At 39.5% G+C, this 24,644-nt stretch overlaps 1 protein-coding gene and 1 long non-coding RNA gene across 6 annotated transcripts in view; one reads left to right on the forward strand and one right to left on the reverse strand.

The window, feature by feature from the left end:
* The window catches only part of RBMS1 (RNA binding motif single stranded interacting protein 1), a 216,270-nt gene extending 215,154 nt beyond the window's left edge, over positions 1-1,116 (reverse strand). The window contains exon 1 of one of the 5 annotated variants that reach the window (XM_032355716.1): positions 559-1,116. In XM_032355716.1, the coding sequence (XP_032211607.1) occupies positions 559-633 (75 nt within the window). In that variant the 5' untranslated portion in view covers positions 634-1,116. The remainder of the gene's footprint in view (positions 1-558) is intronic. The other 4 variants (XM_032355715.1, XM_032355718.1, XM_032355721.1 and 1 more) reach the window with 4 other exon arrangements.
* A 6,931-nt stretch (positions 1,117-8,047) lies between these two features.
* LOC116596977 lies at positions 8,048-14,260 on the forward strand. Its single transcript, XR_004288404.1, has 4 exons — positions 8,048-8,215; positions 8,953-9,097; positions 9,493-9,656; positions 13,846-14,260. It is a non-coding gene; the product is annotated as an uncharacterized LOC116596977 (long non-coding RNA).
* The last annotated feature ends 10,384 nt before the right edge of the window (positions 14,261-24,644 follow it).

The following is a 24,644-nucleotide window of genomic DNA, read 5'->3' on the forward strand; positions in this document are numbered from 1 at the left end:
ACCGCACAAAGATCAAGGCGAGGGGCGGGCGCGCAAGGCTGGAGGCGGGGAAGAAAATGTTCCGTCCCCCCCACCAACAACCCCAGTCATCGCGCGCGCGGGAGGTAGAGGGGCGTCCCTGGGGGGCGGGAGGCCGCGCACCACTCCGAGGGAAGGCAGGAGTTAGGGCTCGCGGGGCGAGGCCCAGGAGAAGCGGTCGAAAAGCCGCGCCGCCCGCGGGTCCTGCCGCGGGGCCCCAAGCGTCCGCGGCCGAACCGCCAACGCTCGGCGAGGGGCGCCGCTCGGCCCAGCGACCCTCCCCGCCTCCCGGCCAGGAAGGGGCCGGCGGCTCTTTCCTGTCTAGTCTCTCCCCCCACGGCTTTCTGTAACCCGATCCCCGCACTCCGCTCCCCGGGCAGCCGCCGCCCCGCGCGCCTCCCCGCGCCACCCAGGCCAGCGCTATAGTTAGCAACCCTCCATCAACTCCGCCGGGGGTGGCGGGGGCTGGCCGCGCGCGCCCCTGTCCGGGCCAGACCCGCGCACGCCCCTGGCGCCCCCCGCCCCTCGACTCCCCTTTACCTTCGCTTGAAGATACTGGGGGTAGTAGTAGGTGGCGTACTGAGGGTACATCTGCTGTTTCCACACTTTGCCCATGAAGCTGGAAGGGAGCCTGCCGGGAGCCTGCCGTGCAGGGTCGCGGGCACTTTGGGGTTTCCAAGTCTCGATCTCTCCTGCCTCTCCCTTTCCGGCGGCGGCGGCGGCGGCGGCGGCGGCTGCCGCTGCTCCACCTCCCAGCCCGGACCAGACGTCGTCGTCGTCGTCCTCCTCCTCTTTCTTCTCCTCCTCCTCCCAGGCGAGAGAAAGACACTGCAGAGCGCAGAGGGCACCCCGGACAGGGCGCTCCCAAGGAGTTGCCTCCTGGAGCCCTACTGCTGCGAGGCTGACAAGGGCAGGCGCGCGGACCGCGCTCCGCTCCGGCGAGCAGGCAGAGCGGGGCTCGGAGGAGATCAGTGCAAGTGGAAAGTGCTGCTGCGGCGCCGGCGGCGGCTACGCTTGGTGCCAGGCGGCATCTGGGGTGGGTGCGCCCGATTGGGAGAGGGGAGAGGGGCTGGCGCGCCGAGGCGGTGGGGGGAAGGGCGCGCGGGGCGGGGCTTGGGCGCCGCGGAGCCCGGGACCCGCTGGAGGTGAGGGCTGAGTTTTAACCACTCCTCACCTCCAGGGCTCGCGGTTGGACGGGCGGAAACCCTGGGATCGCTTTGTGTCGGGGGTGGGGGCTGGGGGGCTGGGGGTGACTTGGGGGATCCAGCTTAAGAACTGCAAAGCGGACGAACACCTCGTTGTCTTTCCTGAGTTTTTTTTTTTTTCTTCGTAAGGGGGAGGGGAAGTAAGGGGAAAGTGGAGAAAATTTGATCAATTTCTCACTTCCCCCGCCCAATGATCTTTTTTTTTTTTTTTTTTAAACAAGAGATCGAAAATGATTTAGTGCCCAACCACAAAACTGGAGTCGGGACACTTGGGTTCTGTTCCCCCCACCCCCAGGCCACAACACTAATTTTCTAGGTGACCTTGGGAGGTTAGTGTCCTTCGGTTTGGGTTTCCCAGATGTGAGAGGTGAAATCTTGCCCCCTACGCAAGGGGAGGCAGGCTCTCTGAAACACACACACACACACACACACACACACACACACACTCACGCCTCACAACAAACAGAGGGATCCTTCTAAGGGGAGATGTCGCAAAGAGGCAGAATGTTATTATTAGAGGACACAATATAGACATCAGCTTTTCCCTGCCTCTTTCTAATGCTGCCAGACAGTCTGTCAACTCCCACTCAGGAGCAAGGAAACTCCCTGAGTTTAGAATATTTTAAGGCCATTTTGAAAGTCAGGCTGGCATATTGTTGCAGTGTGCTTCAGTGACATATAAAATCAATCTCTCTTTCTGCCTCTCTCCATTTCCTAATTGTCACAGTTCTAGACAGCCCCAGACAGCCGTGGTCCATTTCACTACGTAACTGGATATAATTTAATGGACTTAATTGGTCCCTGAAGCTGCCTGTAGAAGACTTTTATATTCTAGCTCCAAAAGAGATAATACCAAAATGTACAACAGAATAAGTAAGAAATCACCTCCAAATTGAAGTTCTTGCACATCTAATAAAATGTAATAAAAAATTCACTTGTTATTAAATAGACCTTGATTATTGTTTTGTCATTTTGGTTTTCAAAGAGTCTGTTTTCCTAAGAGCACAAAAGGTAAATCAGACTAAAATCAAATGCCTGATTTTGTTAAGCAGTTATATTTTTATACGGTTACATTTCTAATTCAAAGCAGGTTAATAAGATACTTTAAGACAAAGAGACAGTGATGTGAGGCTCTTATAATCTTATATGATTTAGACAAATTTTAAGGTTATACATTTTAACAAAACAAAATAAATAAGTTCATATGAGAACATTTTGGATATGCCAGGAGACAAATCATGTTCTCTTAAAAAAAAAAAATTAACAGTTAGCCTATGTAAAATCTTATGCAGAAACTCATATTTACTGAGCTTCTGCTATATGGTGGGCATTGTTGAGGTTGATGTAAATCTGAAGTTCAGCATGCTTCACTGTCTAGTGAGGGGAGCTTTAAAGTTCCTTACATTGTTTCAAAGCAGGACCCTTTCATGTTTTTTGAGCAGAGAACTGACATGAACTAACTTGTGTTTTAGGAACCTGTGTTTGAAAGGCTTGAGGTGATAAGGGAAATTACCAAACTTAGACTGCTCTACTTTTTTCTGGATGATGAAAATCCAGCCTGTGTTAAAGAGCCCAGAAGCACACACACAATTATGTAGACACTTGATTTATGACTGAATTGGTATTGCAAAGGAGTGGAGAAAGAATGAAGTTTTCCATAAATGATTCTCGGTCGGTTGGAAAAAATGAAAATTGAAATTTGAAATTGGAGCCCTGCCTCACAAAAGGGAAACAAAAGTGAATTAAAGTGAATTAAAGACCTAAATTAGAAAACAAAATGATAAAGGTGTTAGAAGATAAGGTAGGGGGGCACCTGGGTGGCTCAGTGGGCTAAACCTCTGCCTTTGGCTCAGGTCATGATCTCAGGGTCCTGGGCTAGAGCCCTGAGCCCCACATCGGGGCTCTCTGCTCAACGGGGAGCCTGCTTCCCCCTCCCCCTCTACCTGACTCTCTGCTTAATTGAGATATCTCTCTCTCTGTGTCAAATAAATAAATAAATAATCTAAAAAAAAAAAAAGAAGAAGAAGATAACGTAGGGAAATATCTTTATATCTTGAGGTAGGGAGAAATTCCTTTAATAAGGTGACCAAGAGTGCAAGATTGATCAATTTGACTATATGAAAAATGAAAACACTTGTTCATCAAAGGATTCTATTAGGTGAAAGAGCAAGCCACAAAATAGTTATATCTAATCCATAAAACTATAAAAAGTTAATATACAGAATATACAAAGTACTCCTTGGAGTCAATAAGAAAAAGAGAAACAGCTTTTCAGAACATGAGCAAAAGTCCAATGCATATTTCACAGAGGAAGAAGCTCAAATGTTCCTATAACTTGTGAAAAGATGTCCACCCTTATTGATAACAAAGAAATGCAGGTTAAAATAATAATAAAACACCATTTCACACTTACCAGATTGACAAAAAATAAGACCGAAAATATTAAGTGTTAGGTGAAGACGTGGAAGAGGGGGAAATCTTGAAAACTGGTTTCCAAAGAAAGCGTGAATTGGTATAACCACCACTTTAGAAAACAGTTTGGCATTGCCCAACATCATTTGCATGTATACTATGACACAGTAATTTTACATGTAGGTACATACCCCAAAGAAAGTATTTATAAATGCACCAAGAGAAATATACTGAAATGTTCACAATATACTAAAAATTAAAATGTCTATCAACCATTGAATGGATAAAGAGGTTATGGTACATGCACACAATGGAACACTTTGTAGCAGTGAAAATGAATAAACTATAATTAAAAGCATCAACACATATCTTTGAAAAATTGATGTTGAGGGGCACCTGGGTGGCTCAATGGGTTAAAGCCTCTGTATTCAGCTCAGGTCATGATCCCAGGGTCCTGGGATAGAGCCCTGCATTGGGGCGGGGGCTGCTCAGCGGAGAGCCTGCTTCCCTTCCTCTCTCTCTCTCTGTCTGCCTCTCTGCCTACTTGAGATCTCTGTCTGTCAAATAAATAAATAAAATCTTAAAAAAAAAAATTGATGTTGAAGAAGCGAGTCAACGTAAAGCATCATTCCATTTGTGTCAAATTCTGAAACAGAAAATAAACTAAATAGTATATTATGTAAGAATGGTGTATGAATAGTAAAACAAAAATTATATAAAGAACAATAAATAGATATCAGAAAATTCAGAATGGTGGGTATTTCTGAGGGAGAAGAGTGAGATATTCAGGGAGGGACCACAGTGGACTAATAGAAGTGGTAATATTTCATGTTTTGCCCTGAGTCGTGGATACATAAGAATATATTTCAATGCTTTTCTTTAAATGGTTCATAGGCTTTTTGCACATTTGTCATATTTTATACTAAAACACTTCAAAAACAAAACTCAACTTCTAATTTTAATCCCAATTATTTTCAAACAAATACAAAAGCAGAGAGAACAATGAACCAGCTTCAACACTTACCAACTTTTGTCAATCTTGTTACACCCATTCACCGCACACACCAACACCCACACAAACATGCTTTCATTTTTCTGTAGTATTTTAAAGCAAATCCCAAACATTATGTCATTTCATCTGCAACTATTTTAATACCTACTTCAAACAAACAAGAACTTTTTTTAACACAATATCATGATCACATCTAACGAAATTCATAATAATTTATTAAGATCAACTCACCTTTTCTTGTTAATTTTTCCCTGGTTATCTAAAAATGGCTTTTGTAGTTCATTTAAATCAAACTGAAACAATGCTCACATCTTAAATTTGGTTGACATATCAGATATATCAATATATAGAAGTTTGCTCCCACTCAGTTTTTAATTTGATATTTATTTGTTAAAGAAATCAGGGTGTTTGTTTTATAAAATGTCCCACATGGCTGATTTCACCCTCCTGATGTCACTTAAAGTGATATTTAGTTCTAGAGGTTTCATTACATTTAGGTTCACTTCTTTTTTTTTTTTTTTGGCAAAGAATGCTTTCTAGATGGTACTGAACATGCACAGGGGGTGGGATGTGCATCATATCACATCAGGAGACACATCGTGACTGATTGTCCCATTTTTAGTGATAAATTGATAGATTGATCAGAAGTTCTGGTATTATCAGGCTGATTATCCACTAAAAAGTTCCATGGTTTTAATAGTCATTCATGAGTGCTACCTCAACCCATTATTTCATTTGGTGTGACAAAATTATGGTTTTAAAATTTTATCATTTCTTATGCACTTATTAGTTGGAAATTGTCTATGGAGAAAATTTTTCTTCAAATTCTTTGGTTAACTTGAAATGCAATTAGCACAGGGCAAGCAAGATAAATTTCTCCCTATTTACTAATTTTCAGAAAAATGAACTGATGCCATACGACATTCCAAAGCTAACCAGTTTTAAATAATATTCTGAACTTACAGGTTTTTATATATTTTATTTGTTTCAAACCATGACAGTCCTTATTCTTTTGGTATTCAAATTGTCCCATCTTTGGCCAATAGGAGACTCTTAGACTTGGCTCCTATGTCCATCTTATGTCCCTCCTAGTCTGATGGATTTTTTGCTTTCTAGTTTAATAAAATTGTCCCAGGTTTTTGTAGAGTTCATGCCCAAACCCAGATCAGCTATTTCTCTAACAAACTCAATTGGCTTGCTCTTAAACATTTTTTTTTAAATAATATCAAATTCTTTGAAATGTGTTCTTCATACTTAGCATGTTTGAGTGAAGGAGGTCATGAAATATTCTTAATGAACTTTGTGCCAAGATGACCCCTAGGAGAGCATGAACCACTAAGTGACGTTCCCCCAAGAGAAGCTGTAATTTACATCTCTGCCGACATTGAAGAAGCATCCTCTTCAAGCAGGACACACACAGACACCACTGGGGAGGCAGTTGACTTGGTGTTTGCCATCATGGAGCTTACCATCTAGAGAAAGGGGCAGACATGAAACAATAGTAAATTGTGGTAAACTCTATGAAGAAAGCGACAGTATAATGGGAGGAGACCAACTTTGTGAGAGTTAGGTTAGAAATTTTAAGTAGAGTTGTCAGGGAAAACCTCTTTGAGGCAATGGTCTGGAAGAGAATAGTCAGCTATAAGAAGGTTGTGTGAGGGAAAGGTGGAGAGCTGTGTCCATGCAGAAGCAGCAACAAGATAAAGACGTCGAAGCACAAATTTTGCCATCTGAGATCTCCAGTCTGGCTTCACTTGAAACCAAAGGCAAACTTTTTTTTTTTTTTTTTTTTTTTAACTATAGGTAATCAGAAGTGGACCAAACAAATTAACATGGATGAATGCCTTTGTTCTAATGCCATCTGCCAAAGAGTATTGAAATAATTGAAGGATTAGTTTAGATATTTTGCTGCAAAACCCCCTGTACTAGAACATCAGTGAATTGGAAATGGGATTTAGATTTATTAGAAAGGCTGCACACAGAACATGGAGAATTACGGTTATGGGTACTCTTGCTTCCACTCCAGGTAACTAGCTGATGTCTGTAATACATTTACCAAACACTTAGAATAAAAAGGCCAAGTTTTGCAAGATGAAAGTGTGACTGACATAAATGTTAGAACTCTCAGAGGCTTAAACAAATAAGAATGTAGATAAAAGAGAACTAGTGGTTTTACTCCACAATAAAGTTTTTACAGTCTTCAAGAAGGTTCTGTATTAATCTTCTAGCTTGATGTTTCTTAGATATTTATCTGTAGCCCCTATTTTATAGACCCCTGCCTTAAGAAATAAAACTGTATTATCATTATAAGTGTAATATTCTTGAAAAATGTTTTTTTCATCAAAATAAAACACAAATTTTAAAATTCTCAGAATGTCTCCCCTATCTCTCACCGGAGTTTGAGAAGCACTGTTTAGTTCATGCTTTTTATCACAACTTACAACTCCCTTCTAAACCAGATTCTTCCCATTTTTCCAGATTCATCCTCTTCTTCTATTACCTCTTGGCTTGTGGTTTTTCCTTCCTTCCACGCCTGTTCCATAACAGGGTTCCATAAGTTTCTTAAAGGGACTTCCATTACAGTGAATATTTATTACCATAGATGATGATGGACTGTTAAGTCCTAAATTTAGCAAGTAATGCATGGAGTTGGATGCTGCTATCTAACAATGTGGTGGAACTAAGGACTCAGTTTAGTATCAAGGACATACATTCCCCACAAACAACTCTGTTTGGAAAGGGTGGTCCATAAAGAAGATTTTACTTGATCAATTTAACTGACCTACCCAGATGATCATCTCCACCAAGGGACAAATGAAATAACTTAGTAACTAATTAATTCATCCAGTGAGCATACAGTAAGCACCATCAGTATGCAAGAGACTATTTGTTGATGGGCTCTAAAGGCAAATAAAGATATGGACCTGCCCTCAAGGAACCATGGTTCTGTTATATGCAGTCATTAGTTCATCTTAGGAATCTGTAAACAGGTGGCTGATAGGATTAATTAATAACCTTTGATGACATCAAAATCCCAAATAATTTAAAATTTTGGAGTCAAGGAAATAAGCCAGTGGAATAGGAAGAAAACATTTCTCTCACCTTATGGTCTGATTTCTTTTCTATAGGCCAGCAGTCCTCAAGCCACCTTTTGTTCAAAATTTGGATTTTGTGGAGGTCACTGTTTCCTAGAGATAGATTTAAAATGTTGTGCCCTTGCTTTCCAGGTTTTTAAAATGCTTTTGATAAAAATCATTTAAAGTCATGACTTTTTAAAAAAATGTTTTAGTAGGACTAACAAAATCATGTTATTAAACATGTGTCTACTGAGGGTTATTTCTTTCAACTGTAATTTCACTTTTTAAAATAGCCTGCCCCATGCAGCAATATGTTTAGGTACCTGTGTGAGGTAGGCTGTGATACTGTGACTTCATAGAAGAGGTCAAGAAAAGGTGCTTGTGCTCCCAATATTTTAAGGCTCTTTTAATGAGGACGTTTCCAGCATGCTCTGCAATAACAGAACTTCTACAGAAATTCTCCAAAGATGGGCGCCTGAGTGGCTCAGTCAGTTAAGTGTCTGCCTTTCAGTTCAGGTCATGATCTCAGCTCCCTGGGACCAAACCACACATGGGGCTCCCTGCTCAGCGGGGAGCCTACTTCTCCCTCTGCCTGCCGGTCCCCCTGCTTGTGCTCTCTCTCTCCCTGATCGATCAATCAGTCAAGCAATCTAGAAAGAAAGAAAGATTCCAAAGAGATAGAGGGGAATTTTTGTCTTTCCCCATTTCTTTCTTTAAAAAAAAAAAAAAAAATTTAACACCCGACCCCGATTAAAGGCAACTATTTAGTCATTTCTATTCTCAGATGTTAGAGATTTTTTTTAAGTATTTAATAATGGGATAGAACAACAAATGTCTTAAAAGCTGAGATTTAATCAGCAGGCATGCAGACATGATGTTTGTACGTATGTATATGTGTACACACACACAAACATACTCTTCAATGCAGTTCTGAAATGAAAAGTTATGCTCCAAGATCACATAGAAATATAAATAAAAACCCAAGACTAGAAATTCTGTCAGTTTTTATCTTCTAGAGTATGGGTTCTCTGGCATGTAGATTATTAGCCAAGTCAAGGTAGAAGGCATTGGTGATTCTCTTCACCAGATGCTGCTATGGAGTTAGAAAGCTAGGGAAGAAGGAAAGAACACATAAAGGAAACATCAACTTCAGCTTCCTTAATGCCTGAACATTTCCCAGATTTACAATTATAGTTAATTCTCAACAACACTTTGTTTTTGTTCCCAGGATTTCCTGTAGTCTTACCTGGACTTTATCACCACCATTTGCCATCATCATTATCTTGAAATTATTTTAACATCGTCATTACTTTTTAGTTTGTGAACCCTCTCACATGAGTTACCTCCTTTGCTCTTCCCTGAAATCCTTCCAGGTAGATATTTTTACTAAGGGCACAGACTCTCGAGCCAGACTGCCTAGGTTTAAAGCTGGCTCTTCCACTCCCCAGCTGGGAAAGGGTAAAATGAGGTTGTTGAGAGATTAAATGAATTCATATACAAATGGCGCTTAGAATAGTGCATGGCACAGTTTAAACACTATGAAAGTATTAATTATTATTAGTGATTTTATGTATGGAAAAAGACCAAAGCTCAGAGATATTCAATGATTGGCCTCATTAATGTAGTTCTCTATGGTAAGGTAAAAATCTAGGGCAAAACCCCAGGACTTATCATACTGAAGGTCCTATTGCTTCACATTGTTCAGTACTACCATCCCACTTAGATTGAATTTCCTTTCTTTCTCTCCTCTCCCTTTCCCTTCTCCAAGCCTGCCACCACCCTCACCACCTCTTCTACCATTCTTGCCCCCAACATCACCACCAGAAACACCAGCATGATGAGGTAAGTTGCCGCAAATTTGAAAGAAACCTATGTTGATAAATTTCTTTTCAATGGGTAGATGAAGAAGGAAGAAGGATGGAAAGAAAGAAGGTAGGACCGATGAAAGAAAGGAAAGATGATTTATGTATTATAGACTGAAGGGGAACATTCTAGCAGACAACCATACTAGAAGGTATATTTAACTTGCAGTTACGATCTCTACTTATTAATAAAAAAACAATGCCTGAGATGAAAGGTATACTTGGAAAGATTAATAGCAACTTAGACACTGCAGGAGAAAAGATTAGCGAGCTTGAACAGGTTGCAGTAAAAACTGTCTGAAACAAAACCAATTCAGACTGTTAAACCATGTTAATACTATGAATATAAATTGATAATTTATGTAAAAATATGGGAATGCTTGTGTAAAATTTACAGTAGTATGTGAGCTAGGATGTTGTGAGAGTGGATAGTTTTTGTTGCTATTGTTGCTGTAATTTTCAATATTTATTCATTCCATTGTTTGGCACAGGTATACGGGATGGGCTGATACTGTTAACCAACAGGGCACTAAGGACAAATTAAATATCGTTCCTGTCCTTGAGCGGTTCTCAGTCTAGTAGAGAAAACAGACATATGAATGCATGATCGCTATAGAATATGGTGAGCTGGATAAGCAGGAGGCACTTTATTTGGACTGAAGTAGTCCAACGAAGCCTAAGAAAAGACATTTTTAGCTATAGTTTATGGGCAGAGAAAATGAATTTACTGAGTAAATAGACAATTAGAATGGAGTAGGGGTAGAGGAGAACTGGAGAATTCCAGGCATAAGATCAGACTGTGCAAAAGAGTACGTGTATAGTTATTGAACTACAGATCTTTGATTACGACTTACAACGACAAGTACGCGCAGGGGTGAGTAGGGATCGAGGCAGGAAAGGCTTCAGTGGGGGGCCAGATCATGATGATCTTATTAGAATACTATTGTGCAATAAGTGAGATTTTTCTGCAAAGGCAGAAATGAAGAGTTTTGTAAATAACTTGAGCTTTATTCTGTATGCACAAGGGAGTTGTTAAGGGATTTTATACAATCTGAATTGTAATCTGAGTTACAAGGTCAGATTTATGATTAGAAAGATTACGTTGCTATCGCTGTGGTAGATACATTCAGTGTTGATGAGCGAGACTAGAATCAGAAACTCCAGCTATTCTGGGGAAGGAATAGATGATGGCGGAACTAAGTCAGGATATAGGAGAGCAGTGGGAGCATTTCATTCTGGATACAGACAATAACGGGGTGCATTATCTATGGAGAATTTCAAAGCAATAAGAAAGCTAACTAAAGTCAGTATGTTTTATATTCTCACTATGCACCCTTTTATCACTAAACAACATGAGTGGTAAAACACTCCTCCCAGAAAAAATTGTTTGTTGGTCTAAGTCCCAAATAACCATGGTTTCTGTTGAGTTTTAATAATTGTATTAGTTATTTATTGCTGTGCAACAAATTAGTACAAAATTTGCAACTTAAATAATAAACATTCATTATCTCACATGGTTTCCAAGGGTGGGGAATTTGGGAGTGGCTTAGCTCGTTGATTCTGGCTCAGGGTCTCTCATAAGACTTAGCTATCAAGTGAAACTGTAGTCACCTTAAGGTTTGACTGGGGCTGGAGGATCCACTTCTAATCTCACTCATGTGGCTATTGGCTGCATCCTCCATTTCTCTCCATGTGAGCCTCTCTATAGGAGAGGAAGAGAGAAAAAGAGAATGCCTGTGTCAGAGACAACCAAGACAGAAGCTACAGTGTCTTTCATAACTTAACCTCAGAAGTGACATACTATCAATCCTGCCATATTTTAGTAGTTAGTGTGGCAAGGGACTGACTATAAAAGAATGTGAGTACCAAGAATGGAGATTGTTGGAGGCCATCTTGGAGTGTAACTACCTCATACCACATACATTATATATCATGGTGTATATTGAAAATTTAAATGAGCACATTCTTATTACTTACTGTTTTACTTTCTATTTGCTTATATTGTAAAGACTGTAAGTTGCATGAAGTCAATTCAGAAAATTGCCCAGTAAGCAATCACTCCAACTCTCCATTCTCTTCCCAGCCTCTGGCAACTAGCAATCTGCTTTCTCTTTCTGTGGATTTGCCACTTCTGTACATTTCATATAAGAGGAATCATACAACATGTGGCCTTTTTTTGGTTTAGCTTCCTTCTCTAAGTATGTTTTTGAACACACTGTAGAATGCATGTATCAGTACTTCATTCTTTTTCATGGTCCTATAATATTCCATTGCATATTTATACCACAATTTGTTTATCCATTCATCTATTGATGGATACTTGGGTTGTTTCCATCTTTTGGCTATCTTGAATTATAAATATTACAAATATTATAAATATTTGTATAAAAGTATTTGTTGGGAGAGATGCCAGTGAATATGTGAGTGAATGTGTCTGGCAAGTACTTATATCCATGGATATGAAGTTAAGAGGAGAGGTCCGAGACCAGCACTCTAGATGAGATCACCAGAGGATTGCATGTACAGCAAAGAGGGCAACAGATTGAAAGTAGGAGACAAGTCAAAATGTTAACGACATATAAGACTTGGCTAAGACCTCTAGACATGCTCTGGTATGACAGCTGGTTTCATAAGGATCAAACTAGCTCACATTAAGCAGAGCTTCTTATCTGTCACTGACCTGTGACTTTGTAGGGTCACATAACTTCTTGCAATAACCTACTCAAGAATTCAGCCATTTTTATTATCAAGAAATCACTTACTTCTAGGTGTTTAAATTTCAATTTTTGACAATAAGAAATCATATCCTGCCCTGTGGAAGATGGATAATGTTTAGCTGGTGCTCTGTGATAACTCAGGCATCTTTTCTATTGACTAATAATTTTAGGCCTTTCATCTTCTTTTTAAGTATTTTCTAATATTTAGATGTATTTTCTAGATCTCCCATAATTTACTACATCATGATTCAATTGGATGGTCTAATAAAGCAGTGTCTCATGCTTAATAAAGTATGTGCTCTACCAAGATCTTACAGTCCACCCTTCTTTTAAGATACTATTCTATTTTAAGATACTGTTCTATTATTATAAAAAGGAACAAGACAAATCCACTATTGATTTATCAGTATCTTTAACATGTGTTCCACTGTAATCTTGAGCCCATTTATTGATGTTTATGTCTAGATAATAATTTCGCTTATTACATTAGTAGAGAATATTTTAATTTCAGGGCATGGGTTAATGTCGCCAATTTTTCTAGAAAACTTCTTTGTTTACACATAGCTCTGATTTACAAAGAACACTTTCAATTTTCTTCTTGTGTGTTTTTAAGTGTTAATAATCTTGTCATATTTGACGTCATGCCAGAATTGAGAATTTTCCCAATTCCATTTCATCATTAGTAAGGAATATTGAACAACATTAGGGGCCTAAAATTCACCCCAGTGTGGTAGTTTTCAGATTGACACTAACTTGTTCACCTACACTTTGAGGGGACATTGCTTTCCATCAAATCATGCCACTAGAATTGCATAAACCCTCTTATGTTTGCAACCTCCCCACTCGAATTGGTATTGGAACATAAGCAAGGTTGTAAATCTGTCTGGTGGACTAAATTCCAGCTCACATGAAACCCAGTCATTTCCATTTCCTGTATGTGCATTGCAGAATGCAATGATTGTAAGCTGTGCGATCTTTGTCAGGACTTTCTGGGTTTGGTACATATTGTGACCGACAGAGCCGCGATAATGAAATGCGAGTGATCCTGCCCTGTCAAGATGCTTTAGATGGATTTCCTTGTCTTCGGGAGATGTCTGGCCGTGAGGGAGGAGGAAATCTAATCTAACAGTCAGAAGACTAGTACCTGCTCCCTGATGTCTAGAAGGAAGTTAGATTCCTGGATAATGCGATTATAGGGCCTCGTGTTTACTGCTGTGGAATCATCAGGCTATTCCAACTCTTTGAAAGATGGGTCTCTTATGTGCTCAAAGGGTGTAGCTAACAGTCCTTTCTCAGCACTGTGCAGAGAGACTAGATTGCTAGTGGGTAATTAGTGTTGCTGGGACGTGGGCAAAGTACAGTTGGGTCAGGGCACCCTTTCCCCTCCAGGATCCAGCCTGGTAGACATCCACTTCCTAGTTGGCTTGCTAGAGGTCCTGCTTACATTTAATATCCATGAATCTTGTACATTTGAAAGTTCTTGCATAATGCCACTTACTAAATGTTATCTCACTTAATTCTCTCAATCACCTTGCTTTGTAGGTTACATCTTTTGGTGAGAACGAGAAGGCTGTGTGAGGTTACATCTTGCCCAAGGCTTCAGAGAGACAGAATCAGGATTTGAACTGAGTTCTTACTCAGTGAAGTATGCCTCATTATTTCACTTCAAGCAAAGAGCCAACAGAAAAACATGAATGGTTCAGTTAATTAAATTTAAATTGATTTTGAAATCGGTTGGCACATTTATGTAAATTTTCTGTACTCATATCTTATAAAAGCTGCTTCTGATCTTCATTCTGATATAATTAAGATTTTTATGTTTTGGTAACCAGCAAGTGCACCATTTCAAATTCTACCTTTCTCATGTAATATGTCATTTTTACTTTCCTGTGTTGTCTATTTTTTATAGCTTTAATTTTAATAGCTACACAACAGTACGGTCAATAAACAGTCATTTAAACAATTCTTAATGTAGTGGTGAAAATTAAGATAATACTCTACAAGTACGTCTCACTTTAGGAAAACCAGAATCGTGGACAAACAAAAAAAGCAAAACCAAGGGTGAATATTTTCTTAATGAAAGGATTCAATATAGAATTCCTTTAAATAGTACACTTCCCCGAATTCCTAGGGGATTCAGTTTCTTAAAAGTAAGAGACACACACTTCTGCCTAAGGCTGGCTAATTTCAGGGATCCTTTCTAGCATCACCATGTCTAATACATTGATTGGGTAAGAAGAGGCTGCCCGTATAGTCTAGGTGTTTTTCAGTTACAGGAATGGAGGATATGTTTACTTCTCAGGCCCTCCTTGTTCAATATAAACTCAGAAGAGTTTTTCACTCATTTACTCTTACCAGACCAAGTCTAAGCATTTCTAGAATCGTGTAGTCCCCAGGATGTCAGGGACAGTGTGCGGTCATCTATTCTAGTCCATCGTCCTGCCTCCAGCCGGACCACACCCAACTCACCCAGACGGATGAGACTCCGTCCTATTTTTAACAAGACCAGGGACTGGGAGCATTCCTCCTTTCTTCAATAACTTCATTTCAAATCTTATCAGATCCTGAGTTTAATTTTCATGTATTTAGCAGAGAGCCCCCATGTATTTCTTACACTTTATATCTAATATGAAACATTTTTCATGAATTTAAAATTAAGGAAGTAATAAATATGGACCAAATAGAAAACAAAATGTATTTTAGGTTGTTGGTGACTTTAGATATACTAGTAGAATGTCACATAAGGTGATAACATTAGGATATGTAATAACAAATATTATTTCCTAAAAATCCTAAATTTTACTCAATAAGAATAAATATATATCTTAAATATCTTAAGACATTTGTCTGGGACTATATGATCTTTATTTTAAGATTTTATCTTTTTATTTGACCAAGAGAGAAATTGAGTGAGCATAGCAGGGCGGGTGGCAGGTAAAGGGAGAGGGAAAATCAGGTTCCTCGCTCTCCCAGGATCCTGGGATCATGACCAGAGCAGAAGCAGATGCCCAGCCAACTGAGCCACCCAGGCACCCCTATCCGATCACATTTAAAAGAGAAGATAATGATACACCTTTCATTCATCCTCCAAAAAAAATTTAATTCTTGCTTAGCAAGATTAGATTATATTTGAATGGATTATATATGAGAGAGGTTATATTTTAGATACACAATAATGAAAACCACTCTACCTCCTTTCACTCACAAAATACGGTTTTATTTTTGTTCAATGGGTTAGATTGCTTTGGGGGAAAAAAAAGTCTCTATTTACCATTCTGCTGGTGTTTTGCTAATTGCCTCCCATCAGCTTTTATTTAGTTCTTTTAAAGATTGGGAAGCTGGAAATTTTGAGGAGACTTAAAAGGACAAAGCTGAATCAAGAACAGAAATGACTACTTTAAGTTACAGCAGATCAACCTCTTTGCTTTTATGTTTTCCCCCTAGCTCAAGGGGCCTCTTGTTTGGTGGTCCGTGGTGTTGCATGGGCATCTTTCTGAGGTAAAGGACAAGCTTTCCTAAAGCATCATGCATTACTGCTGTGGTCTTGGCTAGTTTATTGAATGAGTGTATTCTTTACAAGTAGATCAATCGTTTTCCTCTCATACTTACATTCTGACAGGCCTGGTGTCCTCACTTTCTTCTGAGAAGATTTCTATATTGAAGAGTGTAAACAATAGCGCCTACGCCTCCCTGCTCCTGTGTCCTTTCTGTCTTTTGGGCTCAGAGGCTGATATGCAGCCACAAGTGCTAGATAAGAAATCCCTATCAGATTCAGCCGTTCTGCACGTGATTAATTTGGTTATGGGCAAAACAGATAGGTTTTCAAGGTTGCTGTGGCAGTCACTGTATAAAGCTACTCCTGCCTCTGAATCATCTCAGTTGGTGTGTAGTGAAATAGACTCATGTCTCAGTTGAAACAATTGTTTTCTTCCACTTGTGCTACAGACCAGGATTTCCTGGTCTTCCTAGGCTTCTACCTTTGTACCTATGAAAATGGTTTAACATCACTTTGACAGGATGTCTTGATCTTCCTCCATGAATTACAAAATCCCCATGACAGAAACATGATTTTATTGTTCATATTATGCCTAATTTTGAGGCAAGTTACATTAGTAAAAAGGAGAAAAGGAAGATGACAGTCTGAATCGGAGAACGAAAGAAAATACAAACAAAGCAGAAAACAAGTTACCTCATTTAAGCTCCAGTGAAAATTTACAAACTCAAGTGCATTGAAATTTTGTATTTGACTACTGTTCGCTAGATGCATGTTCAACAAATATTACTGAGTGATTAATAGGTCTGTGGACGCAGAAAGTGTAGCCAAAGATCATATCAAACTACAGTGTAGTCTCTTTACGTCTGCAGATGGCATGGTGGGTGGGAGTCAGAAGGTAAACTTAGATCTGAAGATTTGCTTTCTCACTTAATTGCTGTTTGACCCTGGGCAAGTTACTTAACCTCTGAGTACTTCTGCTTCCTCCTTATAAAATGGAGAAGGTAATAACTGTTCTTAATCCTAAATTATTGTGACTTAAATTTATTGTGAATAAGTACATGTTTATTCATAGTAATATGAATATTATGAATTATACATATTCTGTTATTCCATATGCAAGTATCACGGAGAATTGTACCGGATAAATAATAAGCACTATATATGGTAGCTATTGTGCTAATTTTAAAATCTAAGATCTCACGGCTGAGGTTATTATACCTATCTTGGACATTAGTAAAAATTGTGGCATTTGCAAATGACTGCCAAGAGAGCAGGAATTCCTTTGTAGAAATCCCAGACAACACAGCAACTCCATCCATACATGAGGAAAAGAATTTACTCTTTACTGAACAAACCTTACAGTTCAGTTGTGAACTGTCACGAAAAGTCACAGAGGCAACCATGACTTCCCTGAGACATCCAGAACTAGACTGAGCTGATCCAGGCAACAGAAGTCAGGATGGGGCCACCCTGGTGGCTCAGTGTGTTAAGCGTCTGACTCTTGATCCCAGCTCAGATCTTGATCGCTGGGTGGTGAGTTCAAACCCTACACTGGGCTCCACACTGGACGTGGAGGCTACTTAAAAACGAAACAAAACAAAAAATAAACAAAAACCCAACAGTAGCCAGAAGTCAGGATGGCTGGGGATCCATGTTCCCAAACTACTTTTAGCTTAAGGGGACCTGCCAACTGCCTTAGCTTCATACTTGTCAGCCTCTCTACTTATTCCATGGTCCTTTCTCCAAGTTTCATCTGCGTCCTCCACATTTGGGTAACCAGTTGACAAGTTTCAGACTTCTTCGGATGGTACTGAACAGTCAATAAAAATCACTAGACTGTTTGTAAATTCTCCCTATTCTTCACATTATATGTAAGAATTGCTTAATTTAAAAAAAAAAAACCCTACAAGCAGATTAGAATGCTTTTTGTTTCTAGTATTCATTGATTCAATAGATAAAAAAGTACTGAACATTAGTTTGTGTTAAGCTCTTGACATATAAGGATAAATAAACCATGGTCCTCATCCATACTGGATTTATTTTCTGGTAGTTTAGTGTTGATCTCTCATAAGATTGATCCTCAGTATTATTTACTCTACTCACTAAAATTTATTGGTAATTTTACGATCAATGCTTGTGGTGCTTTTGGGGTCATTTGTGGACATGCGCAGAAAGGCCAAAAGTTTGAGTCCCCTGTCAGATGCACTTCTACTGGAGGCAGAATAAGGCAGTGCTCTGCCTTCTTGTTTTGGCTCTCATACTGTAAACAGTATCCTTTTTGTAGTCTATTTGTTGCCACATTTTCTGCATTTTTAGGCTTTTTGTTGGTGATTTTGCTGTTTAAAATGTCTCTAGGTGTAGTGTTGAAATGCCGTCTAGTGTTCTAAGCACAAAACTCTATTGTGCCTTTACGGAGAAAACACATGCATTAGATAAGCTTTGTTTGGGCATGAGTTGTAGTGCTGCTGGCTGTGAGCTCAGTGTTAATGAATTAACAGTATTGTATGTCCAGAAGAAGGAAGAGGGAATTCACGAATCAATACATGAGACTGCTCCAGAAGGGGCTACCTTACCACCCACAGTGCATGACAAAGCTATGAAAAAGTTGAAAAAGTGGCTGAATTGGTGAGTTCATGAGATAATGGATGGTTGTGAGGCTAAAAACCAAAGAAATCTATAGTCACATGACTCAGAGTCAGGAAATAATAAAATAACTGTTTTATTATGAAGAAACACTGCATATAATTATTTGTGAGAAATGTATCTTAAACATGCTGCTTTTAAACATAAACATACAAAAAACAAGATTATGTATTGATCTTATTGTGACCGGAAGCTTACAGGAACCTAACCTTGGATTTCCCCTAGAAGCAATGGCTCAGTATTTGGCAATTCAGTGTTTCTGGTGACTTTGTAGAACCTAACTGCTGTGGATAATAAGAACAAGCCATATATTCTCTGATACTCCACAGCAGTGTTCTCAACATCCAGATTTTGCGCGCCATGGGACATTTAATAATGTGTGGAGGCATTTTGATGGGTGGAGGATGGGAGTTGGGGGGAGGTGTTATTGGCATCTGGTGGATAAAGGCCAAGGATGTTGTTAAACTTCCTAAATGCGTAGAATAACCTCTCACAATGAAGAATTACCTCATTAAAAAAGTCAATAGTGCCAAGGCTAAGAAACCATCCTCTGTACTAAGGGTCAGCAAACTTTCTCTATAAGGACAAAATAGTTCATATTTTCTCCTTTGTGGGCCCTGTGGTCTCCACCCCAACTACTGAACTCTGCCATTGTAACATGAAAGCAGCCACTGACAATATTCCAACTGACTATGGATACAGCTGTTTTCCAATAAACTTTATTTATAGAATCAGTCAGCAGGCTGTATTTGGACCTGGGCTGTAGTTTGTAGATCCCTCCACAGCAGGGACTTTCAATCTTGGATGCTCATTAGAAGAACCCAGAAGCTCCTAAACAGTGGTATTGCCTGGACTTCCCTCCCCCAAATTCTGATTTGATTGGTCTAGAGGGGCCCCCAGTGTTGGTATTGTTTAAAAGCTCCCCAGGGAGTAGAATGTACAGCCAATGTGGAGAGCCACAGCTCTGAAATATTTGCTGTTTGTGTATTTAAAAGTGGCCGGAGCACAGTAGACCCTTATCAGTGATCAGCAGACCCTTCTTTTGCGATCTGGCTTTTGTCCCAGGCACTCTCTTTCAACTCCCCAAATTAATGGCCTTTGATCAGTACTCATTCCTCTGAACCTTTGAGGTTCAGATTTAGAAACATTCCATGTTTTCAGGTACCTTGAAACTCCTCACTCTCTTGCATTTCTTCCTGTGCTTCTAACTACTATTTTGCTTCTTCTTCAATCTTTCACACCTTAAACATAGGTGCTCCCCAAAGAGCTTTCTAAGGTTCTTTGCTCATTAATTTTCTCAGCACTGTGTCATGGCTTTATCGCTCGATAAACAACATTCACACAACTCTCTGTTGGCCTGGTGTCTCCCACAGGGGTTGTTTTTTAGTAGGGCCACCTGGTGACTCTATTCTTGGTTGGATCACAGTTTTGGAAATAGATATGAAAATTCTTATTCATAAAACTAAGTTACAGTCTCTTCTTCCAGATATCAACTCCCACTGCTCAGGATGTTTCATAGAACATTTTAAACACTAGAATCCCTTCTGTGGAACTAGCTTACAGGAGAAACAACCCAACAATAAGGTCATTCGGGGACTTTGTCATGTATCTTATGTATCTAGATCTCCCTCATGCTGAATAGAAAGTTACCAGTAGATACAAATTTAAATACTATTGAATAAGGATAAGTACCAATAACACAGAGGACATTGGGAGATGGAGAGAACTGAGCTGGGGAAAACTGGAGGAGGAGATGAACCATGAGAGACTGTGGACTCCAAGAAAAAAATTGAGGATTTTGGAGCGAGGGGGTGGGAGATTGGGTGAGCCTGGTGGTGGATATTATGGAGGGTATGTATTGCATGGAGCACTGGGTGTGGTGCATAAACAACGAATTTTGGAACACCGAAAAGAAATAAAATAAAATAAAATAAAATGAAAAAAAAAAAAGATTTTGTTAAAAAAAAAAAAAGGATAAGTACCAATGTTGCATATATGTTACCAAAATACTCCTAGAGTTCAGTTATAATAATAAGGTCTGAACTCTTTGTCAGATATACCTAGAAGATCTTGGCAGAAGACATGTGGCACACACGAACTGTGTAATTAGCAAGAGTTTTAAGAGGGTCTGTTTACAAAGGTATGGGCAGGTGTATTGGTTTCCTAGGGCTGCCATAACAAATTTCTAAGAACCTGGTTGCTTAAAGCAAAAGGAATTTATTCTCTCACCGTTTTGGAAGGCAGACGTCCAAAATCAAGGTGTTAGCAGGGCTGCACTCCCTCTGGAGGCTCCAGAGGAGAATCTCTCTGTACCTCTTTTAGCTTCTGGTAGCTGTTGGCACTCCTTGGCTTCCTTGACTTGTGTCCACATCACTCCAATCCCTGCCTTCCTTTATAGCACCTCCTCCTCTTCTTTGCTTCACATTGCCATCTCTTCTCTGTCTGTCTTCCCTTTCTTTTATAAGAAGACTTGTCATTGAATTTAGAACCACCCAAATAGTCCAGGATCATCTCCTCATCTCCAGATCCTCAGCTTAATTACATCTGCGAAGATCATTTTTCCAAATAAAAGATTAAGATGTGGTCATTTCTTTTTGGCTGCCACCATTCAACCTCTTACAGCAGGGTTGGGAGAAACCAACAAGGGACAGTGAAACCCTATAGGATTGGTTTTTATGAAGGCTGCAGGAGAAAAGGGAGGAAGAACTCAATGAAGTCCAGAGCCAGTAGCTGTAACTATGAGGTGAGAAGAGAGCATCTGACAGCTAGGTGGCTTCTGAAAGAGAATTTCACTTAATGTGTGGGTTGACATAAAGCAGTCTGGGAGAAGAAATACTTTATTCTCTTCCCACCCTTCTGTTGGTGCCTCTTATTGGCAAAACCACAGTGGATGTCAGAGAAAAGGATGCCCAAAAGCAGTCCCTAAAAAAGAAGACTGGAGAGGCGCCTGGGTGGCTCAGTTGATGGAGCATCCGCCTTTGGCTCAGGTCATGATCCCAGGGTCCTGGGATTAAGCCCTGCATGGGGCTCCCTGCTCAGTGGGGAGTCTGCTTCTCCCTCTGCCCTTCACCCCCTCGTGCATACGCTTTCTCGCTGAAAAATAAATAAATAAATAAAACCTTCTCCCCCAAAAAGGGGGGGGGGGGTAGAGAGTGAACCTGGAGGGGCAAACAGAAAACATCTGGACTTACCACTCCCAAGAGGGAGCAAATATTCTCAAGTTAGACGTTCAAATGAAGGTATTTTCACAAGTGCAGCAGTACATTTAACTTTTCCTATATGTAAAAAATAAATGAGAATGCATCTCACTTTTTTTCCCCTGTAATTTCAGATCATGACACATTGGTACTGGGAAATATTAATTACCTTTGTGATTTGGGAAAAGAACTATAAACAGAGTACAAACCACAGTCCTTTCCATATATAGAAATAATCCCATTATTATAAGCATCACCATCATTATTATAATTTTGCTCCCCTTCCTTATGTTCCTTTTCTTTTCTGACAAAGAATTTAGATGGCTCATGAAGAAGAGATATATTGCAAAGATGATGAAATTGAAATACAAAATTCAAGATAACAGAAAGGAATAGAAGGCAAATATGTCAATCTTAAGGGCTAATAGGGATGCTGTGATTGAGTATTCCATTTGGCGCTGCCTTTCTGACAGCCGGCATTATAATAACACAGCTATGCCCACCTCCCACTCTAGCAAAGTTTTGCTTACTTAGTCATGAGAAAGTCTGCAACACATGATTCCGCAAAATCTGTCTCCTTCTCCTGCTCGTGTAATAGTCACTTTCTAGATAATTTGTACAACTAATCATTTATTGTGGAAATAAAAACCTAAGAGATGGGAAAAAGACTATAGAAGAATAGAGAAGAAGGAAGGAAGGAAGGAAGGAAGGAAGGAAGAAGAGGAGAAGAAGGCACATGGTTAAGGGCAATGTAGCTTTCCTAATTACTAATTACTTTCAAACTTTCCTCCCCTTGCTTTTATATTTTTATTTGGGTTTTTTTTTGAGGTATAATTAAAAATGTATTTTAAAGTTTTATTATTTTATTTTTACCTATTCTAGTATATTTTTACTATAATATATTAATATATTTTGTTATAACATATGTATTATAAATACACCAGCTTTATATGAATTGTTGATGACTTTTGATAAATGTTAAGAGCTGTGAAATAACCACCACAATCACAATATAGAACATTCTCATCACCACCCAGGATTCCCTCATACCCTTCTACACTCAGTCCTCTCCTTCATCGCTGGCCTCCAGCAGCGGCTGACCTGCTTCTTATCAATAAAATCATGGCTTTGCTAGAATTTTCTAGAATCTCACAGATATAGTATTTTCTGCCTGGCTTCTTTCACTTAGCAGACTGTGTTCCAGATTCATCCATGTTGTTGCAGGTACCATAGTTCATCCCTGTTTATTATTGAGTAGTTATCCATTTTGTAAATACACCACAATTTATTTCTCTGTTTACCAATTGAAAGGAGTCTGAATTGTTTTCAGCTTTGAGCAATTATGAATACAATTGTCATGTGATTAGAATACAAGTCTCCATGTGAACACATGTCTTCATTTTCCTTGGGTAAATACCTCGCAGTGGGATTGGTGGGTTATATAGTAGATATACATTTAACTTCTAGGAAACTGCCAAACCATTTCAAAAGTACTACTTCAGCTTCCCACCAGCCACGTATACTATTATTTCACAACTTTGTGAACACTTAGTATTGTCAGTTTTCTCAATTTTGGCTGTTCAAGTGTGCGTAGGTGGTATCTTTTTAATTTGCTGTTTCCTTATGATTAATAATGTTAAATATGTTTTTGTTATTCATTTAGCACTCTTTGGTGAAGTGTCCGTTTAAATCTTGTGCTCATTAAAATTCTTTTTTGTATCACTGAGTCCCAAGAGGTTCTTTTTGTTTTAAAATAAGGTCTGCTCTGATTTAGACAAATCCTTTGGTGTGTTTTGTAATTTTTTTTTCTTTCTCAGCTATGTAAAAGAAATATGTAACTTTTACCCCAGAGCTGTAATAAGAATTAAATTAGACTAGATAATAGGCAAAGCTTCTGTTACCTAATAACCGCATAATAGATGTGTGTTCTCTTCCCATGTCCTTTTCCCTATCAATAGATTCAAATCCTGTAGAAAAGCTGAGAATGAGGCAAACAAGAAAAATCTTTTGATGAGGGCATCTTGGAAAAAATATCCTTCAGGACACTAGTGGGGTCATAAAGGAAATTATACAGGATTAAAAAGTAAGTGGTAAGGATTTAATGAAGGGCTAAGATTATTATTTGATTCTTTTTTTGAAAATTAGGAGATGGAGGAAGGAGGGCGGAGGCAGTAGCATCAGAAAGGGGCCGGAGAGCACAGGGGGTAAGCACATGAGTCTGCGGCCAGGCTGCTTGGGTTTGAAGTTCAGCTCTGCTGCTTGCAAGCTATTTGACCATGCGCGTGCTATTTAGCCTCTCGGTGGAAGAAGAGTTAAGCGAGGAGGGCAAGGTCCCGAGGGCAGTTATGAGGCATGAGCTCGGGGGAGAAAAAGCTCAGACTTGCATTTACTAAAGGAGAAAAGGAGGAAAAAGCTACAAGGAATTCTGAGGGACACATCAAGTCCATTGGCCTTTATTTTTTTCAGTAAAGTATGATGTTAAGTCATCTTCCCAGAAAAAGGCAAATCAAGAGCACAGTTGGGAATTATGGAAAGTGAAGAAGTTGAGGAAACAGTAGTTGTTGAGATACAAAGAGTGAAATGGATAAAAAAAAAAAAATTAAAAGATAGCCAAACATCAAGAAGGATCCAGGTGAACTTGGGAGAACATGAACTACAAATGGATTTTTAAAAAAGATGTTCATTTATTTATTTGAGAGAGAGAGAGAGAGTTTGATAGAATGAGTGGGAAGAGGGGCAGAGGGAGAAGCAGACTCCCAGCTGAACAGGGAGCCCGATACGGGACTCAATCCCAGGACCCTGGGTTTATGACATGATTAAAGATAGACACTGACCCGACGGAGCACCCAGGTGCCTCTAGAAATGGATTTCATCAATAGTTCTTGTGACTGGTCCTAACAATATTTTATCAGTCTGGAAGTATGAAAGGGAAAACAGAATACAACCTACTGAGAGAAGATGGGGGTGACAAAATAGCAAATATTTAAAGGCTTCCAGATGAACAT

The sequence above is a fragment of the Mustela erminea genome, chromosome 8 (assembly GCF_009829155.1).
Source record: "Mustela erminea isolate mMusErm1 chromosome 8, mMusErm1.Pri, whole genome shotgun sequence".
Taxonomy (NCBI): domain Eukaryota; kingdom Metazoa; phylum Chordata; class Mammalia; order Carnivora; family Mustelidae; genus Mustela; species Mustela erminea.